This window comes from Brassica oleracea, chromosome C6 (assembly GCF_000695525.1).
Source record: "Brassica oleracea var. oleracea cultivar TO1000 chromosome C6, BOL, whole genome shotgun sequence".
Lineage (NCBI taxonomy): Eukaryota > Viridiplantae > Streptophyta > Magnoliopsida > Brassicales > Brassicaceae > Brassica > Brassica oleracea.
This window is the reverse complement of record NC_027753.1, coordinates 39,309,664-39,331,047: the sequence shown is the minus strand read 5'-3', so window position 1 is coordinate 39,331,047 and position 21,384 is coordinate 39,309,664. Positions and strand designations below refer to the sequence as shown.

Here is a 21,384-nt window from a genome sequence, read left to right as displayed (position 1 = left end):
AAGAATGACTTGCGGTCAGGGTGGAATTAGATGCTCTTGTGTTAAGAGCAGCTACTTTGATAGTATGCGAGGAAGTATCTGAGACAAAAAGGTAATAAAAAATCTGGCACATTATCAAGTGAAGACTAAGGCTTAGTTAATTATGATTTGGATCATGGTTTATGTTTGTTTTTATAAGTTTTGTATGTAATTTATGTTTGTCTGTTTTTAGTTCTGTTTTTATAAGTTTTTATGTAATTTATGTTTGTCTGTTTTTAGTTCTGTTTTTATAAATTTTTATATAATTTATGTTTGTCTGTTTGTGTTATTTAAAATATTATAACTTTTTACTATATTATTTTTTAAACAAAATCTTTACTAGTTTTACACATAAAATAATTAATATAATTATAATTTATTATTATTATTATTATATAAATAAAATTAACTTATACAAATAAATAATTTAGGTATAATTGCAATGTTTAAAAAAATAGAGTAAAGTAAATTTTTAAAAATATATTTTCTAATCTAAATTACATTAAAATAAAATTAAAATAATAATATTATAATGATAAGAAACTTAGTGGATATCTACCGTTGGAGCTAACAATTTTAGTATAGTTTTTTTACTTAATTTTATTTAATATAATGTTATTGTATTAGCGGAATATTTAGTGAGTATCTCACCAATAAGATTGCCCTAATATCCCAAGTCCCAAGTTAATTTCTCTAATTTCTTCACCCCACCCGTTTCTTGAATCTTACTCTACCGATATAAAAAATACAATAGCCCGTTATGGACGTAAAAGAGTTCCAGAAGCCATTATTGTTCCTCCGTTTTGGAAGCTATCTTAATCATATTTAACAAAATTTTGCTGCAAAAAAGGTTGCAAAATGTAATAGAATATAAAATTTGAAATACCTGTTATTTTAATATTAATATAATTAGTTTAGTATTTTTGAGTGCATGTGAGACTCTTGTTAGTTTAGTATATTAATATATTTAGTTTAGTATATATGCATACACAATCGATCTAGAAATTTCTCTATACGTTTGTTTTCAAATATGGAAGACAAACTTAGTTTTCCATCCATAAATTTCTCATGATGCCCCAAATGAATCAAGGATCAGAATGCCAGCAACGTTAGGAATGGGATGTGTCTGTCACCTATCATTTATCTGTGAGTCCACGCCAGAAGAAAACTAGTGTATTTCACGTTTATTATATTGATTAAAGATACTTGATTACAACAAGGAAGGGAAAACAAATGATAGACTAACATGTGACAACTTTCTAAACTGAGCGATGAGGTTAAGCTTTTATTTATATCTATAGTATAGTTCTAAATGAATGTACGTAATGAAAACACGATGTATAATAGTCAACAAGTCGAAAGTTGTATGTTTTAGAAAATACCTCAAAAACTGTTACGATAAGTTTGTACTCTGTATCGTTCTAAGTCCAAGTTTGGTATAAAGCTTCTTCCGCACATGTGTCTCGTGATTTCAAACAACCAATTCAATGTGTAACAAATCAAAGACCACGAAAATAATTGTTTTAATTCAACTGTTGCATTTTTTTCTCCACTCTGGTTAACACTAACATTATATCATTAAACCATGACACTACGACATCATCAGGAAAATATGACAAAATTATATTCTTGCAACATACAAATGCATTAAACATTTTCGGGTACTGTAAGCATTTACAGCAAATTTTATAAACTTAAATGAATCATTACCGTTGAATAAAATAGTTAAGTTCATCACCATGAAATTTCAAGAAAAGAAAAAAAGTTCATTACCATGTGGAAAAGTCAAAAACAACTTCTGTAATAAAAGCAGAACGAAAGACTCGCTGCATCAGATGTTCTCCGCAAGACAAGAACAAGAAAAAAAGGTGGAAACTCCTGTACCATTCATGGCTGAACCAACTCGGCCGCTTCTTACAGATTCAAACTCGCTTCCACCAAGGTCCCTCGACGAGACCATCGAGAGATACATTGGAAGCTTTGGTTGGGCACAGTTTCTTCAAGCCACGTTAGTCTCTTTCTTCGGCGTTTTCGACGCGCAACAAACTTTCATCTCTGTTTTCACTGATTTCGAACCCACGTGGCACTGCACCGAGTCAGACTCGTGCCATGACTCCCTCTCCAACATCTGCATCCTCCCCAAAACCGCATGGTCATGGGATCTCTCTCCACACGTCTCCGTTATCTCAGAATGGAGTCTCCAATGCTCCGGCTCGTTCGTCAAGGGCTTGCCGGAGAGTAGACCTTAAGGGAATGTTTACTATAGTCACAGGTCATTTCCAACGAGTGTGGAGAATAATCAAGTAGGTAGACACGCATGTCTTGCTTATCTTTACCTGACGTTCTTAAGGCATCTTTATCGCAGGGGTTAAAGGGGATTTCTAGTGTAGGCCTCACAAAAAATCAGAAAAGCCGTTGTTTAAAGTCTCCAAATAAGCATCGATTTAAGTGGGTTCTTTGCACTGCAGGTTCCATTGACACGTTGCGGTCCACGATTAATTCGTTTATTAATTTTTTTTAATCAGATAAAAATAAAAATAAAAATAAAAAATAAGAACCCCAAATGGTTTTCATGCGATAAAGATGCTTTTAGTTACTATGTAAGGCACTATGATTAACCTAACCGAATTAAATGCGAGCGAAACGATTATATATATTTGTCGTTCCAATCATGGGATAAATACTGTTAAGTATTAACCTGCCTTGAGCTATTAACTGGAGTTGTTGGTAGTAGTTGGGTGTGCGTGATAATAGTAAATGGGAAACAAAGGCCATACCCGCTTGTTTGTAGATATGCTCTCATTGTTTTTTTAATGTCGAAATCTATTATATATATCAAACAAAAAAATTAGGACAACAACACTATTGACAATCATGAGCTGGTCAATGACATTTATAGAGATCTCACATTTATACAGGGAAACTTTCATATGTCAACTTAATTTGCAAGTACTCAAGGTATAACAAATCGTACTCTTTTTTGTTATACATTCATATATTGGGTGACTTCTTCCATTTGTATCAAAATTGATCAAGTCTATGCTATTAAAAACGTATATATATCAAGCGGTCTGATAGTGTAAGACTTACCTATCTGAATGTAGGCTAATCTATAGTCGTCACTATTTACTAAAAAATGTGAGATGTAGACCTATTTCATGTAACTGTATATGTAAACTATTAAAAATAGATCTACACAACCATATTTCTTGTACAGTTTTAAAATATAACTTTAGTAAATAGGATTTTTACAACCAAATTTTTTTTGTCTGTTATTGTTTTACAAAAAAAATATAAAGCAAAATTGATATTTTAAGAAAATTAGATTTGTTCATTTAGTTTAACCAACCATCCTCTCGTATCATAGTCCAACTTCAACAATAGAGAAGAGCACACCACCAAGTAAAAAGGTCTGTAAAATTGAAAAATATTTGAATGTAAGAAGACCCCTTTACATCACAGCGAAGGCCCGAAAAATGGCTTCATATTTCACAAAGCCCCAAACACAATGTTTACATAACAAAATCCTAAAGATCATGCTTATATGGTCGGTCTTGTGCTCAAAAGGCCCAAACCAACTAACCAAAACCAACTACTGTATGAGCTGGTAGGTCACGTGACACCACGTGCTCCATCCACCCCTCACCGGTACATTACATAGGTGGTTTTCTTTCTCGTTACAGTACTTGAGCGATAAACCAAAGACCAACCAATTAATAAAGAAAAAAGGGGAAAAAAAAAAAAAATCTGAAACCAAAAATCGAGAAGGAGAAGAAGAAGAAGAAGAAGAACCTTTCGCGCTCTGACGATTAAAATTCATTACTTACACTCATACATACTCGTCTCCTCCCTCTCTCACAGGATCCTTGCCTCCCCTTGCTCGGATCCCTAGAAATCAATCAATGACGCAACCCCCGCCCCAACCTCCTCCGCCGCTCCCCGCCCCGCCGCACTCTGGTCCTTCGAGAGGCGACGTTCAGGTCAGATGCGCGGGATGCTGCGTGATTCTTCGGGTCAAAACCGGCGTGGTGGAGTTCTCGTGCCCCACTTGCCAGCTCCCCCAAATGCTGCCGCCGGAGCTTCTTTCTAGGGCACGGACGCAACCGCCTCCGCCGATTCAGTCGCTTCCTCCTCCGCCGCAGCAGCTGAAACCTATGAATTTGCAGCAGCAGCAGCAGCAGCCTCAGCCCAGGCCTCCGGTTCCGGCGCACGGAATCGATCCGACGAAGATGCAGTTGCCCTGCGCTAACTGCCAGGCGATTCTCAATGTCCCCCACGGGCTCGCGAGGTTCTCTTGCCCTCAGTGCCACGTGGAGCTCGCGGTTGATGTCTCTAAGCTTAATCGATCTCTAACTGCTCCTCAATCTCAATCTGCTCCTCCCTCGGTTCCTCCTCCCGAAGAAGTCAACGAGGTCTATTCCCGTTTTAATTTCTCAATTTCATCGCTATTTGGATTATGCTATGTGTTGTTGTTTGTGTTAATCAATGTTGAGATCGTATTCACTGTATTGTAGGAAGCTATTGAAGTTGAGAGGGAAGAGGATGAAGGTGGAACTGCTGGAGAAACGTTTATGGATTATGTGAGTGCCACATCTTTTTACAGTTGGTTTTTTTGGTTATCATCTTTTTTTTGTCAGTTTTAATGGTTTTTTTTGTTTTTTGTTTGCAGCGTCCACCAAAGCTTTCAATTGGACCTCCTCATCCTGATCCGATCGTGGAAACATCCTCTCTCTCTGCAGTGCAGCCCCCAGAGCCAACTTATGATCTTAGAATCAAGGAGGAGCTCGAAGAGTCAAAGGCTTTGTCGTGCTTGCAGATTGAGACATTAGTTTACGCTTGTCAGGTTGCTTATCAAATGGCGGAAAGTTTTGTTAATGGTCTCGAATGTGACTGGTTCTTGTCTGACGTTGTTTGTTTGTTTGTTTTTTATTATAGAGGCATCTTCAGCACCTTGCTGATGGTACCAGAGCGGGCTTTTTTGTTGGAGATGGTGCTGGTGTGGGGAAAGGGCGGACAATTGCTGGGTTGATTTGGGAGAATTGGAAACATGGAAGGAGAAAAGCTTTGTAAGTCTTCTAGGAGGATTCTGCTGAGTCAATTACATCCTTGATTAGCTGTTGATAACTCAATTCTTTCTGGCTTATTTGAGTATACTATATAGCCTACAGTGTCCCTTTGTCTAGTAGATGACTTAAATTGGGATTGGATGAGTTCTAATTATCTTTGCTTCATTTTCTCTATGATTTACGTAGGTGGATTTCTGTTGGCTCAGACTTGAAGTACGATGCAAGGAGGGACTTGGATGATGTGGGTGCGACATGCGTTGGAGGTACTATCTTGACTTTGGCTGTCAATTTGAGTTTGTAGTTCGCTGTTTTTTGGGTCCAAAATGCTCTTATGGTATACCTAAAGCTTCTTCCAGATACTTCTCCCGGCTCATGGTGTTTTGATAGTGTATGGTATAGAGTAGAGTGGATCAGAATGATTTCTGTTATAGCTGAATGCTTTAATCGGCTCATGCTGTACTATTACGATGTAAAGTATATATGTATTAGTTCCGGGATATTAAAGAGCGTATTCACTTTGCTGATAAAGGTAACGGGTTTCGGAGCCCCTTCTATGATGTCGTCATACCTAGAACTGTTATGGATAACTGATTACTGTGCATTCTTAATGATTTCAGATAAATTAAAGTTGGACTGTATTCCAATTGGATTTGTGATTCTTAGTCTCGTTGAATTTTATAATTTTTGAGCCTGGAAAATTTCAGTCAAGTGAACATTAGAATGTCTTGTCTGATTACCAATTGTGTTCCGTCTGCTACTTAGTAACGTTATGGGTTTTACGTGCAGTGAATCCTTTGAACAAGCTGCCCTATTCTAAGCTTGACTCAAAGAATGTTGGTGTTAAAGACGGAGTGGTATTCTTGACATACAATAGTCTTATTGCTTCCTCTGAGAAGGGGCGTTCTCGTTTGCAGCAGCTTGTTCAGTGGTGTGGACCAGATTTTGATGGTCTCTTGATCTTTGATGAGGTAGTAAATCCACGAATTAGTATATTTAATTCCTTAGTGTAAAAAATGGTCCTTCTGCTCGTTTTGATGAATAAACAATGTTTTAATTCCCTGTGTGGTAAACTGTTTGATCACTGGTTGCATCAATTTTGAGCAGAGCTCGAATTACTAGTACGTTACACAGCTTCATTTACTTAAATGTTCCTTTTATGTAGTGCCATAAAGCAAAAAATTTGGTACCTGAAGCTGGGAGTCAGCCGACACGCATCGGGCAGGCAGTTGTTGACATTCAGGTCTGCTACTTGAAACTGAATGCCTGAATCTGAAGAGTGATCTTAGATACTCTCATTTTTTTTTTCCTTTTGGATTACTTCGTCTCAGATACATATAATGTAGTTTAATGTCTAGTTTGGAACGCTTAATGGTCCCTAGTTGACTAGAGATTATGAATTTTGGAAAAACAGGATAAGATCCCTCAAGCACGTGTTCTTTATTGTTCTGCTACTGGTGCATCTGAACCACGAAACATGGGCTATATGGTCAGGCTTGGACTTTGGGGAGCTGGAACAAGTTTCAGTGATTTTAGCAAATTTCTAGGTCTGTATTCTATTCTTTCTATTTTTGAATATAATTTGGTAGCATTTCGATTTCTATTTTCTATCCTATTTGCCTTGTGTAGACAACAAGCTTTATTTTAAAGCTAAAGTGGATAAAGACGCATTCATTTAGTGTCAGTTTTAAGTTTCTGTCTAGAGCATATACAAATACAAATGATTCCATAAAATGGTTTGTGCAGGTGCGCTTGATAAAGGTGGAGTAGGAGCTTTGGAATTGGTTGCCATGGACATGAAAGCGAGGTTTAAGAAGCCTGTGTCATTCTTTTAAGCCATTCACATTTGCTCATATTCATTCTAACATCCCTTCTTCGTAATAGGGGGATGTATGTATGCCGTACCCTGAGCTACAAAGGGGCTGAGTTTGAGATTGTTGAAGCTCCTTTAGAAGCAGGAATGGAGGTAAATCTTCTTCTTTTTATATATAAATATTATTTTGCTTGAAAGCTGCACATATCTCAATTGACTATCTAGCTTTTTCATCAAGTAATGGCATGTAAGCTCAACAAATTGGTATAATATGAAGATTAAGCCGTCTCTGATGAAGCTTGAAACCAAGCTCTTACAAAAATTTAGCAGGCTTTATTGTGTTTATGAAATTTCCAATCGTGTGGTCTTAACTTAAAATCTGAATGGTGCTTTGATACTTTTGGCAAGCAAGTTCATTATTTCTATTATCTCCTGTTTTTATTTTCACTTTTTCAGAGATCCCTGTCAATAAATTAAAAAGTAGGCTGTTTGTGTTGAATTACTTGCTTTCTTCTGTAGGCAATGTACAATAAGTCTGCAGAATTTTGGGCAGAGCTACGGATAGAGATGTTGTCAGCAAATGCTTTTCTCCCTAACGAGAAACCAAATTCTAGTCAATTGTGGAGACTATACTGGTCAAGCCATCAGGTATAAACTTCCAGAAATAGCAGATAGACAGTGTTATTACAGTTGATGGTTGTCATCTTAAACCCAGAGGTTGATCGATCTATTTCCTCTATTTAATGTTACTGCAGCGTTTCTTTAGACACTTGTGTATGTCAGCTAAAGTTCCTGTAACTGTAAGGTTAGCTAAGAAAGCCTTATTAGCAAACAAGTGTGTGGTTATTGGCCTTCAGAGTACCGGAGAGGCTCGAACTGAAGAGGCTGTAACTAAATATGTGCGTTTCTTCTTATACTGCTTTTGGAAATATATTTTGAGTATCCTTTTATGATTCCATCTACCTAATTTCTACGTGATTGACTATGTTGTCCCCCTTTTTCTTGCAATAGGGTGTTGATCTTGATGATTTTGTCTCGGGACCTCGAGAGCTCCTGTTGAAATTCGTGGAAGAGAATTATCCCCTGCCAGAGCAGCCCGAACCTCTCTCAGGTAACTTAATTCTCTGTCAAAATTTTTGCTTTCAACCCATGATCTCGTGTTCATAGTTTTCCTATTGTTGACTTTTACAGAGGATGATAGTGTTAAAGAACTTCATAGGAAGAGGCATTCAGCTTCACCTGGTGTCTCAGTTAGGGGGAGAGTAAGAAAGATGGCAAAGTGGAAACCAGATAGTGATGATGAAAGTTATTTGGAGTCCGAAGGTGGGTTTCATAGTGAACAGACAATCGTGGTGCTTAGGCTGTAGGGACTAGGGACAAATTATAAGAGGGGAAGTGTTGATATGCTTCTCTACACACTGCAATCTATAAAACCTGAAATCGATGTAGCAGTGTATTATTATAGATCTTCAATATGAAATTGCTATAGGGGTATCCCTACTTTTTGATATGCATCCTCTTGGTCTGTTATTAATCGAGCCTTAATTACTCAAGGTCTGTACATTCTCCTAATCAGTGGTGTTTTCATTGCAGCTGAGTCTGCTGATGATTCTAATGATTCTGATGATGAGTTCCAGATATGTCAGATATGCAGTGGGGAAGATGTACGTTGCTTTTAACTTGGATAGCTTAATTTCCGTTGTGCTTAAGAATTTTAATAATTTTTCTTGTGATGAAACTAGGAAAGGAAGAAGTTGCTCCATTGTTCAGAATGTGACAAGCTTTTTCATCCAGATTGTGTAGTTCCTCCAGTTACAGACTTACCATCTGAAGCATGGATATGCTATTCTTGCAAGGAAAAAACAGAGGAGTACATTCAAGCAAGGCGTGTCTACATTGCGGAATTGCAGAAAAGGTCTGTAATCTTGAATAGCAACATGTGTCTTGATAATTTCCTGCTCGTATAATTGAAGCAAAATATATATTTGTTTTTCTAAGAGTGGTTATCTATTTTGTTAGGTATGAAGCAGCCTTGGAACGAAAATTAAAGATTTTAGAGATTATCCGGTCTCTGAATCTTCCAAACAATCCCTTAGATGATATCGTCGATCAGGTAACTATCATCTAAATGTCTCTGATTTTTCTTAAATATGAAGTAGCTCGTGGTAATAGGTTAATCTCCTTTATTTTATGGAATAATGCTTTATGTTGATGGTGTTGAGTGGTATAGGTGAATCATTTATCCAAGTAATGGCAGTTAGGGTGCGTTGATTGTAAAAGTTGTAGTATCCAAAGGCTTAATTGTGTGGTTAAATTTACTTTCTGGAAACGTAAGAATGTTCCTAAATTGCTAGTGCTGTTTTAATGCAGCTTGGAGGCCCTGACAAAGTCGCAGAAATAACAGGCAGGCGAGGTATGCTTGTAAGAGCGTCTAATGGGAAAGGTGTTACATATCAAGCAAGAAACACGTAAGTTTTAAATCTTTCTCTCTCTCACATTCTCTATTTCCTCTTTAATGCCTCTAATTCATTCTAAGTAGTTTATGTTATAACGCACCAGTAATTTACTTTTCATCCTTGTACTTGTCTCTAGAAAGGATATAACAATGGAAATGGTCAACATGCACGAGAAACAACTATTTATGGAGGGCAAAAAGTTTGTTGCCATTATTTCTGAAGCTGGTTCAGCTGGAGTTTCGTTGCAAGCAGATAGAAGGGCAGCAAATCAGGTGTGTCGAGTTTTTAGCTACTTTTTTGTTGTCTCTCTGCATGAACCTAATGCTCGGAAGATCCAATGACGTTATGAATGATGGCCTCAAAGGACTTCACGTGTTTGCTTTTGGGGTATTAGTTAATTTGGAAATATTTTATATTCGTCTGCAGAGACGAAGGGTTCATTTAACATTGGAGCTTCCTTGGAGTGCTGATCGTGCGATTCAGCAATTTGGAAGAACTCACCGGTCAAATCAGACATCTGCACCTGAATACAGGTTGGCATGACTACGTTTGTGTAGTTGATTTTGTACCTGTACAATTGCAAAAGTAATTGATACCTTTTCATCTTATATCAATTGCTGAAGTTGATGCGTTCTCTGTTTTGGCCCTGTCAGGCTACTTTTCACAAATCTTGGTGGGGAACGCCGCTTTGCCTCTATTGTTGCAAAGAGACTAGAAACTCTTGGTGCTTTAACACAGGGAGATCGCAGGAAAGTCATGCACCTCTCTAAACCATTTCCTAGCTGTTTGTTATGTTGCTTGTTACTACTTAAAACCTTGCCAAAAATATTATCTCAAAATATGGTGTGGTGTATTATTGCAGGGCCGGACCTTCTTTGAGTGCTTACAATTATGATAGTAACTTTGGTAAAAAGTCCTTGATGGTGATGTATAGAGGGATAATGGAGCAGGTCCTCATAAAACCCCGTGTTCTTCAGTATTTAGGACCGGTGATAATGGATAGGGCGTAAATATTGTATGGTTTACTTTTCAGGAGAAATTACCCGTTGTTCCTCCTGGCTGCTCGACTGATGAACCGGAAACAATTAAAGAGTTCTTAACCAAGGCAAGGGCTGCGCTTATTGCTGTAGGAATTGTTAGGGACAGTGTTTTGGGTAAGTTTTGCTGGTTTTCATTTTTCGTACTGTACTTAAATTCTATTTGTTGTAACCTCCTTTCTTACCTTACTTCATGGATGACAATACAGCTAATGGAAAAGACACTGGAAAGTTATCAGGACGCATTATTGATTCTGACATGCATGATGTTGGACGATTTCTGAATCGCCTCTTGGGATTGCCACCTGATATTCAGAATAGGTATTATCCGTCAAATGGAAATCACGCTTTGTAGTACTAGAAGTTGTTTCGGTCTTTAATGCTTTGGTCTCCTGTTCTGTGCAGGCTATTTGAATTGTTTACGAGTATATTAGATGTTCTTGTACATAATGCTCGAATTGAAGGAACTTTTGATTCGGGAATTGTGGATATGAAAGCTAATAGCGTTGAGCTGCTGACCACTCCAAAGGTTGATATCTCGTGCTTGATTTTGGTTCGTTAGCGTATTTGTGCCTACTAATATTTAATTTTTTCAGACCGTCCATGTCGATCAAATGTCTGGTGCCTCTACTATGCTCTTTACTTTCACCCTAGATCGTGGTATTACATGGGAGGTAGTTCAATATCTATCGCTCTGTGTAAATAACTCCAATTTAACTACATTGAATGAAAATATTGAATTGATTGTGTTCCCAGTCTGCAAGTTCAATGCTAGAGGGTAAGAGAAGGGATGGGCTTGGTTCAGCTAGTGATGGCTTTTATGAATCCAAAAGGGAATGGTTAGGAAGACGGCACTTCATATTAGCGTTTGAAAGGTGAATTATTCTCCCCTCTAATCTTTGTATAAATTCTTGCGTCAAATATGGTCCTTAAACAAATATTAATTAATCTCATTACCTTTTTTTTTTTTTTTTCCAGTACGGCCTCTGGGTTGTTTAAGACTGTCCGTCCTGCGGTAGGAGAGTCGATCAGGTATCTACACACCATTGCCAGTACCTTCACATTTCATATTTCTAACTAAGAAGCTGGTATAAACTCATGTTATCTTTTTTGCAGAGAGATGTCTCTTTCAGAGTTGAAAACTAAATACCGAAAACTCTCATCTTTGGAGAAGGCTCGTAACGGTTGGGAAGACGAGTACGAAGTTTCATCCAAACAGGTCTGCTTCCTCAATCAATAATGAATCTATATAGAACCGCTTTTGCTCAGACAGAAAAATAGATTAGCACAGAATCAACCTGGTGTAGCTTAAGTTTACGCCACATGGCTCATTAACAATATGAGTTTCGATCTTACAGTGTATGCACGGACCAAAGTGTAAGCTGGGAGAGTATTGCACAGTAGGAAGAAGAATACAGGAAGTAAACGTTGTGGGTGGCCTCATTCTTCCCATCTGGGGAACCATTGAGAAAGCTCTTTCCAAACAAGTAAAATCCATTTGCAAAATTTTCTCTAACATTCTCTCTTTGGTGTTGGCGATGAAACCTTACAGTGCTTCATTTTGTTTGCAGGCCCGTCAAAGCCACAAGAGGATTAGAGTTATACGCATAGAGACTACGACGGATAATCAGAGAATAGTGGGACTCTCTATCCCTAATGCAGCTGTAGAAACTGTGTTACAAGGTATCATTACAAAAGCTTATCTCATATAAAGTCATTTGGTTTTAAGTCCCACAAGAAACTAGAATGATTACTTATGTCGTTTTGTTGTCTTGCAGATTTAGCATGGGTTCAAGAGATCGATGATTGAGACCAAACAAAAACATTGTCTTATGTAAGAAGAAAACATACACCAAACCCTCCCAAGCCATGTTCCCCCCATGCCTAATCGTATTTTTATTTATTTCATTTTCAAAGGAGAAAGACACTTTGACTTTCATTTTTGTGTATATCACATGGCAATTTGGCAAGTTATGTAATAATATTAATATTATTATCTAACCTTTTGGCTAAATGTTTCTTTTGGTGTCATATAAGGATGTCCAAAATAAACAGAACTTAAAATTTTATAAAAAATTAAAACAAAACATAGTCCTCAATAAAACAACACTTTTGGTGTGAGACCCTTTGTTTTGGATGTGGCGATTAGATGGAGGTTTGTAGAGGCGGTTGGTTCTTGTAATCTGCGAGGGATTCGTGGGTCGCCGAGGATGAGATATCAGTTTAAACTCTCCGGCGACGGCGATGAAGTTTTTAGAAGAAGTTTGTGCGGTTCTCGGCTCGACTGTCCAGCGTTTCTGGTGGTCCAAAGTCGGAGGCGAACTCGGTTATCTGATGAACCCTCCAGCGTGAAGACAGTTCGGCGATGAACGTTTGTGTACGTGCGGAGGCTCTGCAGGTTCGGAGTTCCGGCGGTAGTGGCGTCTCCTTGCGGCGCGCCTAGGGCGATCAACCCGGTTTCTAGTTGTTTGGACCGTGTGGCCGTCTTGTATTTCTTGGGCTTTGGCCCATTGTGTGTTTATGCTTTGTGGCCCGTAGTATCGTGGGCTTTTGTTTAAATCTCGTGCTGTTTGGGCTTCGGCCCTGGGCTTGGCCCATCTATCAATAAAAACAATTTGGGAAAAAAAAGGGTTTATGTACAACACACGTAACTTGTCAATTACACAAATGCTCTCAAACAGAGGCTTATTCCCCGACCAGAACACCACCAACGGTCGGTATAAATAAAAAGCATCAATAGTGTTTTTCTCAACAGATAAAAGGAGCATTTGCATAACCATCATGGCAATACAAACCTGGCTGCTGAGTAAACCCTTGCTTCTTCAACGCCTTCCTCGCCCTCGTCACCATCTCTCTGTTCGATATCTCACCGTCAGTCTCCTCCAATATCTTCTGAATCGAATTACTCATCGCTCCATAAGCTTCACTCGGCTTCCCCGGCGGAGTCGCATCAGCAGAGGTCTGATCAGTCTGACAACCACTGATCAATATCCCACTGTCTGGAAGCGGAACCGAACCTCTAGACCCACCTGCATAAACCTCTTCTTTCCTCCCTACTTCCGTCTGCATAGCAGGCTTCACATAGTCATCATCGTTAAGCTTCCCTTCAAGAAACCCTGAAGCTAGCTTCCCAAGCATCCCCATCAGCCCACCTTCTCCTTCTCCTGCTTTAAGCTTACCTAAGATCACTTTCATGAACTTCTTCACTTTGGGGCTCGAGTCATCGCCAAACGCATCGAAAAGACTCGGCCTGATCTTCCCGACTTCGATGTCATCGTTACCCGTTTGCTGCTTGAGGATATCGATCAAGGTCTGGAGAGGGAGAGACTTGTCTTTGGCAAGGATCATTTCTCCGTCTTCCAGCTCTATCTCCTTGGTCTCGATCTCGTCCGCCTCATCTTCGTCCTTCTTGTTCCCTCTAATCGCGCTTTCCACCTTGCTGCGCAAAAACTTCCTGAACCCGAACCGGGAAGAAGACTCTTCCTCTTCCTCCTCCTCATCGTCTTTCTTATGGCTCTCACCGATCTGCTCCTTGGCTTCATCGATCAAGCCACCACTGTGACAAGAGTCTGAGATGATTGTCATCCTGCAACCTTGCGGAACACGGTCTACAAGATCCCTGAAGTCATCATCTGCAAAAAACAACAATACCAAGTATCATCACACAGAGCTCATCTACATGATCGTTCGCGGCCTAAACGTCCGCTTAGTCGGCAAATCGGACCTATATAAAACAATTTTTTTAAACAAACTTTTTATAATCAGTAATTCATATAAAACACATTATTACAGCTTAGAGATTTTTTTTTAAACACAATTAAAATTGAATTTTTAACCAAAAGTCATCTTATTTATCATTTATCCGATCAGATCCGAGATAAGAACATCAAACACTATAATTTAAACAGATCCTACCATCATCATCATCAATCATCATCATCAATTACAAAAGAGAGAAACTCACCAGTAATCAGATTCATATCGCAAGGGACAATACACTCATCGTAACCAGTGTCATCATCCTCCCCTGTCTCCGCGGGCAACCTCGTCCCATGTCCACTGTAATGAACGACGAGAACATCGCCAGAATCAGCCGATCCGACGAGATCCGCAAGCGCCTTGCGGATGTTCTTCCCCGTAGGTTTGGTATATGAATCATCGGTGTCGATCAGCACCGTGATGTCCTCTTCGGAGAATCCGTACCGTTCGACGAGGCATTTGTACATACGACGAACGTCGTTGACGCATCCGCGTAGTTCAGCCTTGGTTCCTGGGTAGTTGATCCCGATCAGCACCGCCTTTTTCGCCATTTTGATGATGGATAGAGTTTGAATCTGGAATCGGTAAAGTCTCTGTCTTTGTGATCGTAGAGATGGATGATGGATGATGAATGATGAATGATGAATGATGATGAGAGAGTGTTTCCGACAAAAGTGATTTTATTATATATAAATTTTAATTTTTGTTCTTGGTTAAAATATTGTTTCTTTATTCATTGATTGATTGGTTAGGAATGTACTATCTGACGTGGCCTTGATTTTTTTTTTTTTTTTTACGTCACGTTATTACACGATTAACGCATTTCAGAATACTTTATCAGCGTTAGCTTTTCTATACCCAGAGCAGAAAGCCACTTTTATTGAATTTTGAGAATTTTCGTGATAGATAATTTCTGCAAATGTAACCGGGTAGTATTGGTTTAGACCCATCTATTTCATAATATAAATTATTATAGATGTATTTTTGTTTTAAAAATAAATTATTGTATACATATCTGTGTAATTTTAATATTTATTCAATAAAGTAAGCAATTATACATTACAATTTCCATAATTAATTGAATTATATTTATCCTTTTTAATATATGTTTTAAGTATCCAAATGTTTAGTTTTCCTTTTTTTTACTAAAATTTCCAAATGTTTAGTTAAAAAATTATATTATAAAACGGAAGAAATATAATTAAAAGTGATGTGATAATCTTACAAATGTTTAGTTTTCCTTTTTTTAAAAATATCTAAATGTGATAATCTTACAAATGTATAATTAAGTATCCAAATGTTTAGTTTTCCTTTTTTTTTTGCTAAAATATCCAAATGTTTAGTTAAAAAGTTATATTATAAAACGGAAGAAATATAATTAAAAGTGATGTGATAATCTTACAAATTGACTGTAAAAAGTAGGTAATATTTATTAGGTAGGTTGATAAAATCATATATATTAAAACAGAAGTGACAATCTTGATTCATGTGTGATTTTTTTTAAAATGGACTCAATGGTCCTATTTTTAGAAAGTTATATCAAATTAATATCTAATCTTATCATTTAAATTTTGTGTCTACCAGAAATTTTTATTGCGTTATCAATAATTGAATTTAAACAATAGATGACCCATTGGATTTATAAATAGTATAAATTAAATAGATATAATTTAATATTGTAATATTATACCTCTATATGCTAAATATTTAAATATTTGTCGATGTTAACTTTTAAAATTGTAAAGAATTTTTTTAAATAACAAAAATCATATTATCTAACAAAGATTAATCTTTACTTCCTTCAACCAATGAAAACAAATTTTAAACTATGTAGTTTATTTTAAAAATTAAATAAAAACTAAATGTTTAATTATTTACTCGATAGTATAAATTTATGAAGCGAAAAGCTTAATTTTTTAAAAACTTTATAAATTTGTGAAATGTTACAATATCTTTGAATATGACAATAAAACAATACTTTACTAATCTTTATATATATAGTTACGATTTTAATAATGAAATAATAATCCGAAAATATATATATAGAAGAAGATACAAATACATGTGAAAATTTGAAATAATCTATTCAATGAAAAAAATATACAGTAAACTTATTATGTTTTAAAATTGATAGACACATATATATTATAATATATACTAATTTAGAATTAAGAAAAAACTATTTATATAAAAATAAATGAAAACAAAAATCTGCGTGATTGCACGGATCGATATCTAGTATTTATTACAATCGGAAGTATTACTAATAGGTCAACAAGTCAACAACTAAAAAAGGTACGATAAATCCATAGCCAATGACCAACGAACAGTTGCTTTGGGTGTCTACTGTATATACATTTTAAATATATAAAAAAAGTTATAACTAAAGAGAAAGTGACAAAGTAACAGTTGACAATCCATTTAAAGTTACAACAACAAAACAACAAAATAAGACATCACGTAACTTATCCAACACGGAACTTCAAATTCTTTATGAGAATGTTACAATCAACAAATAAACGGAGCATTCACGTAACCGTCGCTACAATACAGGCCCGGTCGTTGAGTAAAGCCTTGTTTCTTAAGAAGCTTTCTTGCCTTCATAACAAGTTCTTTATATGTAACCTTACCATTGCTCTCCTCAAGTATGATCTGCACAGCATTAGTGAATGCTCCATACGCCAGTTCAGGTTGACCGACAGGACTCGCGTCCGCTGAAGTTTGATCAGTTTGGCAGCCACTAATCAAAATACCGTTATCAGCAATAGAACCCTTGCTTGCACCTTCATAGACCTCTTGCTTTCTCCCAACGTTCTCTTCATTGTCGTTGAGCTTGTGTTCAATAAACTCTTGTGTTAGTTTCCCAATCATTCCCATTAGACCAACTTGATCATTTTCACCTTCTTGCAGCTTTGTTAGAAGCACTTTCATGAACTTCTTCACCTTTGAAGATGCATCCTCTCCAAACACATTGAATAGTGTTGGTCTGATTTTACCAAGTGCGATATCATCGTTGCCCGTGTTGAGCTTGAGGATATCGATAAGAGTTTGTAGAGGTAGAGATTTGTTTCCCACATGGATTTTGTCCCCATTTTCTAGCTCAATATATTCTTTAATATTCGTTTCTTCGTCTTCTTGTTCCACAGTTTCAAGCACGAAGTCTTTGATTCCAAGTCTTGAAGAGCCTTTAGCTTCTTTCTTTGGTTTCTTCTTCTTCTTTGTGCTCTCTCCTATCTGCTCCTTAGCTTCATCTATGAGACCACCACTATGACAAGAGTCTGAGATGATTGTAATGCGTGCATCTTTTGGAACTTTATCCACAAGTTCCCTGAATTCATCATCTGAGAATAGAACCACCATAAAAATAATATTTAGACTAAAAAGAGTGAATCTAAAACAAAACATTATATATCTATTAACAATAGGATTAGTATGTCTTTTCATCGTAAAAATTATTTTAGTTTTAAGAGATTGTCAAAATGTTCAAGGTGGTGTGTATTTTCATCTTAAAACTGAATTGATTTTTAAGTTGTTAAAATGTCTAATAAAAAATAATGATTGTAAATCTTGAAATGAATGAACAATTGATGATAATACACACCACATCACGCCATGCATGCTTCTATTCATCCAGATTCCAACATGAGATTGAACTCTAAACCCTAACAAATTCTATTCGTTTCATCTCAACCATTCTCAGCAACATATAAATCAATCAAAGTGATAAACAACAAGTTCAACTTCACACCAAAATATGACAAAGTAAAAGTCAGTTTCAACATTTTTTTACGTACCCGTGATCAGATTCATATCACATGGAACAATACACTCATCGTAACCAGTATCATCATCTTCACCAGTCTCGGCCGGCAACCTCGTCCCATGTCCACTGTAATGAACGACGAGAACATCGCCTGATCTAGCTGACTCAACTAGATTCAACAACGCCCGTCGGATGTTCTTACCAGTTGGTTTGGTATAAGAGTCGTCAGTATCGATCAGCTCGGTGATGTTTCTCTCCAAGAAACCGAACCTATCGACTAGGCATTTGTGCATCCTCCGAACATCGTTGACACAGCCTCGTAACTCCGCCTTAGTTCCAGGGTAGTTGATTCCAATTAATACTGCTTTCTTCGCCATTGATAATACCTCAAAAGGTCCGCTTTACAAATTTTATTTTGTTTTTGTTTGATCGTGAGACGTTACACCTTATCCTTCTTCACGTTTTTATACTGGTGTACTTTGTTTCCGGTCAAAGATACTAATGTTTATTACCATAAAATGAAAGATATCCATTCCATATATAAGTGTTTCAAAAAAGAAGTGTTTCAAAAAAAAATCCATTCCATATATATTCTGTTTCATAAATTAGTCTTATCTTAATGTAACTAATTACATTATTTTAAAGAGAAACTATATTTTAATTATTCAAATATATCCAAAACGCCACCAATATTGGTTTAACAGTTTAGAGAAGAAAAATAACGTCAATGGCTTTGTTCTTTCTTCCATACGAAAGCTAAAACGTACAAACCTTGTTTAGATTGTGAGGAAATGATGCTTGTTGTTGTGTACACATCTCTTGAAGGCAGTAAGGCTTTCTTATCAAAAACAAGGTTTCTTGTGACAGAAGTTAATTAGGCTTTTACAAAATTCAGGAAAATTTAATATAACCACGTTTAAGAAAAGTTATTTTAAATGTCAATCAACAACCAATGAACAAAACAAAAGTTACACTTTATTCAGATTCAAAGTTACAATAACAAACCAAAGCAACACACCACACAAATAAGAAAACGTGTTCCACACGAAACCAAACCAACAAACCCTCCAAACTTCTTTCAGCATATAAACTGATCATTCACATAATCATCGCTGCAATACAGTCCCGGTCGTTGTTCAAATCCCTGTTTCCTAAGAAGTTTCCTAACCTTCAAAACAAGATCTTTGTTACTGATCTTACCATTAGTCTCCTTAAGTATGATTTGTATAGCATTGGTTAGTGCTCCATAAGCCTGTTCCGGGTGACCCGGTGGGCTTGCATCAGCAGACGTTTGATCAGTTTGGCAACCACTAATCAGTATACCATTATCCGGAAGTGCACCATTGACTGCACCAGCATAGACCTCTTGGATCGCAGGTATCACAACATCATTTATCTTCTGCTCAAGAAACTCTTGAGTTAGGTTTGCAACTGATTCCAATATATCACCTTGACTAGTTTGACCAGTGGTAGTCTCTTGTAGGTTGCTTAGAATCACATTCATGAACTTCTGCACCTTTGGGCTTGAATCTTCTCCAAACATATCGAAAAGAGTTGTTCTGATTTTCCCTACTTCGATATCATCTTTGCCTGTTTCTTGCTTCAGCATATCGATCAAAGTCTCTAAAGGCAGAGATCTGCTCCCCAAATCAGCAATCTCCTTGGTCTCTGTCTCTTCTACTCCTGTCTCCTTGTTGGTTCTTGAAGATTCTCCAGACTCTTTCTTCTTCTTCTTTGTGCTCTCTCCAATCTGCTCTTTGGCTTCATCGATGAGACCACCACTGTGACAAGAGTCTGAAACTATTGTAATGGGACAATCCTTTGGTGCCATATCCACAAGATCCCTAAAATCATCATCTGTAAACAGAGTCGTCACAAAAATAAAAATTAGATTCCAACATAAAAGGTTATCCAAATATATTCATTACTATCTCCTGTACCGAAACCTTTTTTTTCAAAAAGGTTTAATTTATATGAATTTAATTCAAAACCGAATAAGCCTATAAAATTCCACATATCCATCAGTTATCAACATATAAGCAAAGCCGGTCCTGGGCATAACTAAAGGAAACATTAGCTTTGGATCTCTAGAAAATTTCAAGTTTTTATATGTGAACATAAGTCAGTAATTGTAAAATAACTAAATTGTTTACCAAAATCGCTTATAAAAATAATTTGTTAAAAATCTTTTTACTAAATTGTTTATGGCTTTCAAAATCGTCTTGCATATAAAGCCTCTTGTCTTTTTTACTTACCCGTGATAAGATTCATATCAGAAGGAACAATACACTCATCGTAACCAGTATCATCGTCTTCTCCAGTTTCAGCAGGCAACCTTGTCCCGTGTCCACTGTAGTGAACGAAGAGAACATCACCCGGTTTAGCTGGTTGAACGAGATCCAACAACGCCTGTCGGATGTTCTTGCCGGTCGGTTTGGTCGTAGAGCTATCAGTATCGATCAACAGTTTGATGTTCTTGTCGGAAAATCCATAACGTTCGACGAGGCTTACATGCATACGACGGACGTCGTTGACGCACCCTCGTAGCTCAGCCTTCGTGCCAACGTAGTTGATTCCTATCAGTACCGCTCTCTTAGCCATTGATGGTATGGTATTTTCAACTCACTTTCACAGTTGTTATGATTCTGTAACGATTCACCCTTGATGATTTATATAATCATCGTATTATTATTAAACTAATGAAACCTAGTGTTTCTTTTCCAGAACCTTGTCTATATATGTCACATTTTTGTATGACTTTAGGAAAATAACAATAAATAAACTATCAGCTCACGTCTTTTTAACCCAAACATAACATTATTTTCTACTATGACGTGTGTATGAAAAGATTAGAGTTCTGATTTTTTTTGTCCCTCAAGTGGAGTTAAATAACTAAAACGTACACGACTTAGATAGCTTATAAGAACTAGTCTATTAATCTTTGTATAATTCTCTAAATAATTATTTTTTTAATGCTTAAGAAATAGACAATTGTTGTTATTTCTAGTTGAATCCCTTTCGTGAAAGCGTAAGCAATCTCACGTTATAGCATGTCGCTTTAGTCAAGCCAATAAAAGTGGTTTGATTCCTTCTGGCACAATCCAGGTCATTGATTCTTTGTATCCGAAGTCAATGGAACTTATATTCTTAAGCCTCTGCACATAAACGAAAAGGTGGAATCTATCATAAACAAACAAATTTGAAGGGCATTTTGCTTTTTACCCATTCTTTTCCTATTTTCTTATAACTAGTTAAAAAACATTTTATTCTATATGAAAACAAATATAATCCATTTCGTTCTTTTGGTATTACATATAATAATTCCTAAAACTATAATATATTTCATATTTCTAGTGATCAACTAATAATGTATTTTCTACGACAATTTAATTTCTTTGTCTGGAGAGTTCAAACATCATTCTATCTTATATGTAACAATAATTAAACCCCACTTGCTGATAAAATTATTTTTTGA

The 21,384-nt window shown here is 36.7% G+C and overlaps 4 protein-coding genes across 4 annotated transcripts; 1 reads left to right on the top strand and 3 right to left on the bottom strand.

Moving 5' to 3' along the window:
- Nucleotides 1-3,735: 3,735 nt before the first annotated feature.
- On the top strand, nucleotides 3,736-12,402 carry LOC106300011 (protein strawberry notch). Its single transcript, XM_013736049.1, has 32 exons — nucleotides 3,736-4,430; nucleotides 4,533-4,598; nucleotides 4,688-4,861; nucleotides 4,954-5,084; nucleotides 5,271-5,347; nucleotides 5,871-6,052; nucleotides 6,247-6,324; nucleotides 6,496-6,628; nucleotides 6,828-6,888; nucleotides 6,966-7,047; nucleotides 7,414-7,542; nucleotides 7,650-7,793; nucleotides 7,906-8,005; nucleotides 8,086-8,217; nucleotides 8,488-8,558; nucleotides 8,637-8,809; nucleotides 8,914-9,007; nucleotides 9,265-9,362; nucleotides 9,487-9,622; nucleotides 9,777-9,883; nucleotides 10,004-10,099; nucleotides 10,213-10,300; nucleotides 10,384-10,504; nucleotides 10,597-10,708; nucleotides 10,793-10,916; nucleotides 10,984-11,061; nucleotides 11,144-11,262; nucleotides 11,366-11,419; nucleotides 11,504-11,606; nucleotides 11,746-11,874; nucleotides 11,959-12,070; nucleotides 12,166-12,402. Exons 1-32 carry the CDS (start codon nucleotides 3,921-3,923, stop codon nucleotides 12,195-12,197), a joined length of 3,846 nt encoding a protein of 1,281 aa, XP_013591503.1. The 5' UTR covers nucleotides 3,736-3,920; the 3' UTR covers nucleotides 12,198-12,402.
- A 644-nt stretch (nucleotides 12,403-13,046) lies between these two features.
- LOC106300010 (metacaspase-4) lies at nucleotides 13,047-14,797 on the bottom strand. The gene is made up of 2 exons (XM_013736048.1): nucleotides 14,352-14,797; nucleotides 13,047-14,019 (listed from the first exon to the last, which is right to left on the bottom strand). The coding sequence occupies exons 1-2, from the start codon at nucleotides 14,695-14,697 to the stop codon at nucleotides 13,136-13,138; spliced, it is 1,230 nt and encodes a 409-aa protein (XP_013591502.1). The 5' UTR covers nucleotides 14,698-14,797; the 3' UTR covers nucleotides 13,047-13,135.
- Nucleotides 14,798-16,604: 1,807 nt separating this feature from the next.
- LOC106298863 (metacaspase-5-like) lies at nucleotides 16,605-18,400 on the bottom strand. The gene is made up of 2 exons (XM_013734996.1): nucleotides 17,941-18,400; nucleotides 16,605-17,487 (listed from the first exon to the last, which is right to left on the bottom strand). The coding sequence occupies exons 1-2, from the start codon at nucleotides 18,284-18,286 to the stop codon at nucleotides 16,655-16,657; spliced, it is 1,179 nt and encodes a 392-aa protein (XP_013590450.1). The 5' UTR covers nucleotides 18,287-18,400; the 3' UTR covers nucleotides 16,605-16,654.
- A 413-nt stretch (nucleotides 18,401-18,813) lies between these two features.
- Nucleotides 18,814-20,598, bottom strand: LOC106298778 (metacaspase-6). Its single transcript, XM_013734918.1, has 2 exons — nucleotides 20,165-20,598; nucleotides 18,814-19,766 (listed from the first exon to the last, which is right to left on the bottom strand). The coding sequence occupies exons 1-2, from the start codon at nucleotides 20,508-20,510 to the stop codon at nucleotides 18,988-18,990; spliced, it is 1,125 nt and encodes a 374-aa protein (XP_013590372.1). The 5' UTR covers nucleotides 20,511-20,598; the 3' UTR covers nucleotides 18,814-18,987.
- Nucleotides 20,599-21,384: the final 786 nt, after the last annotated feature.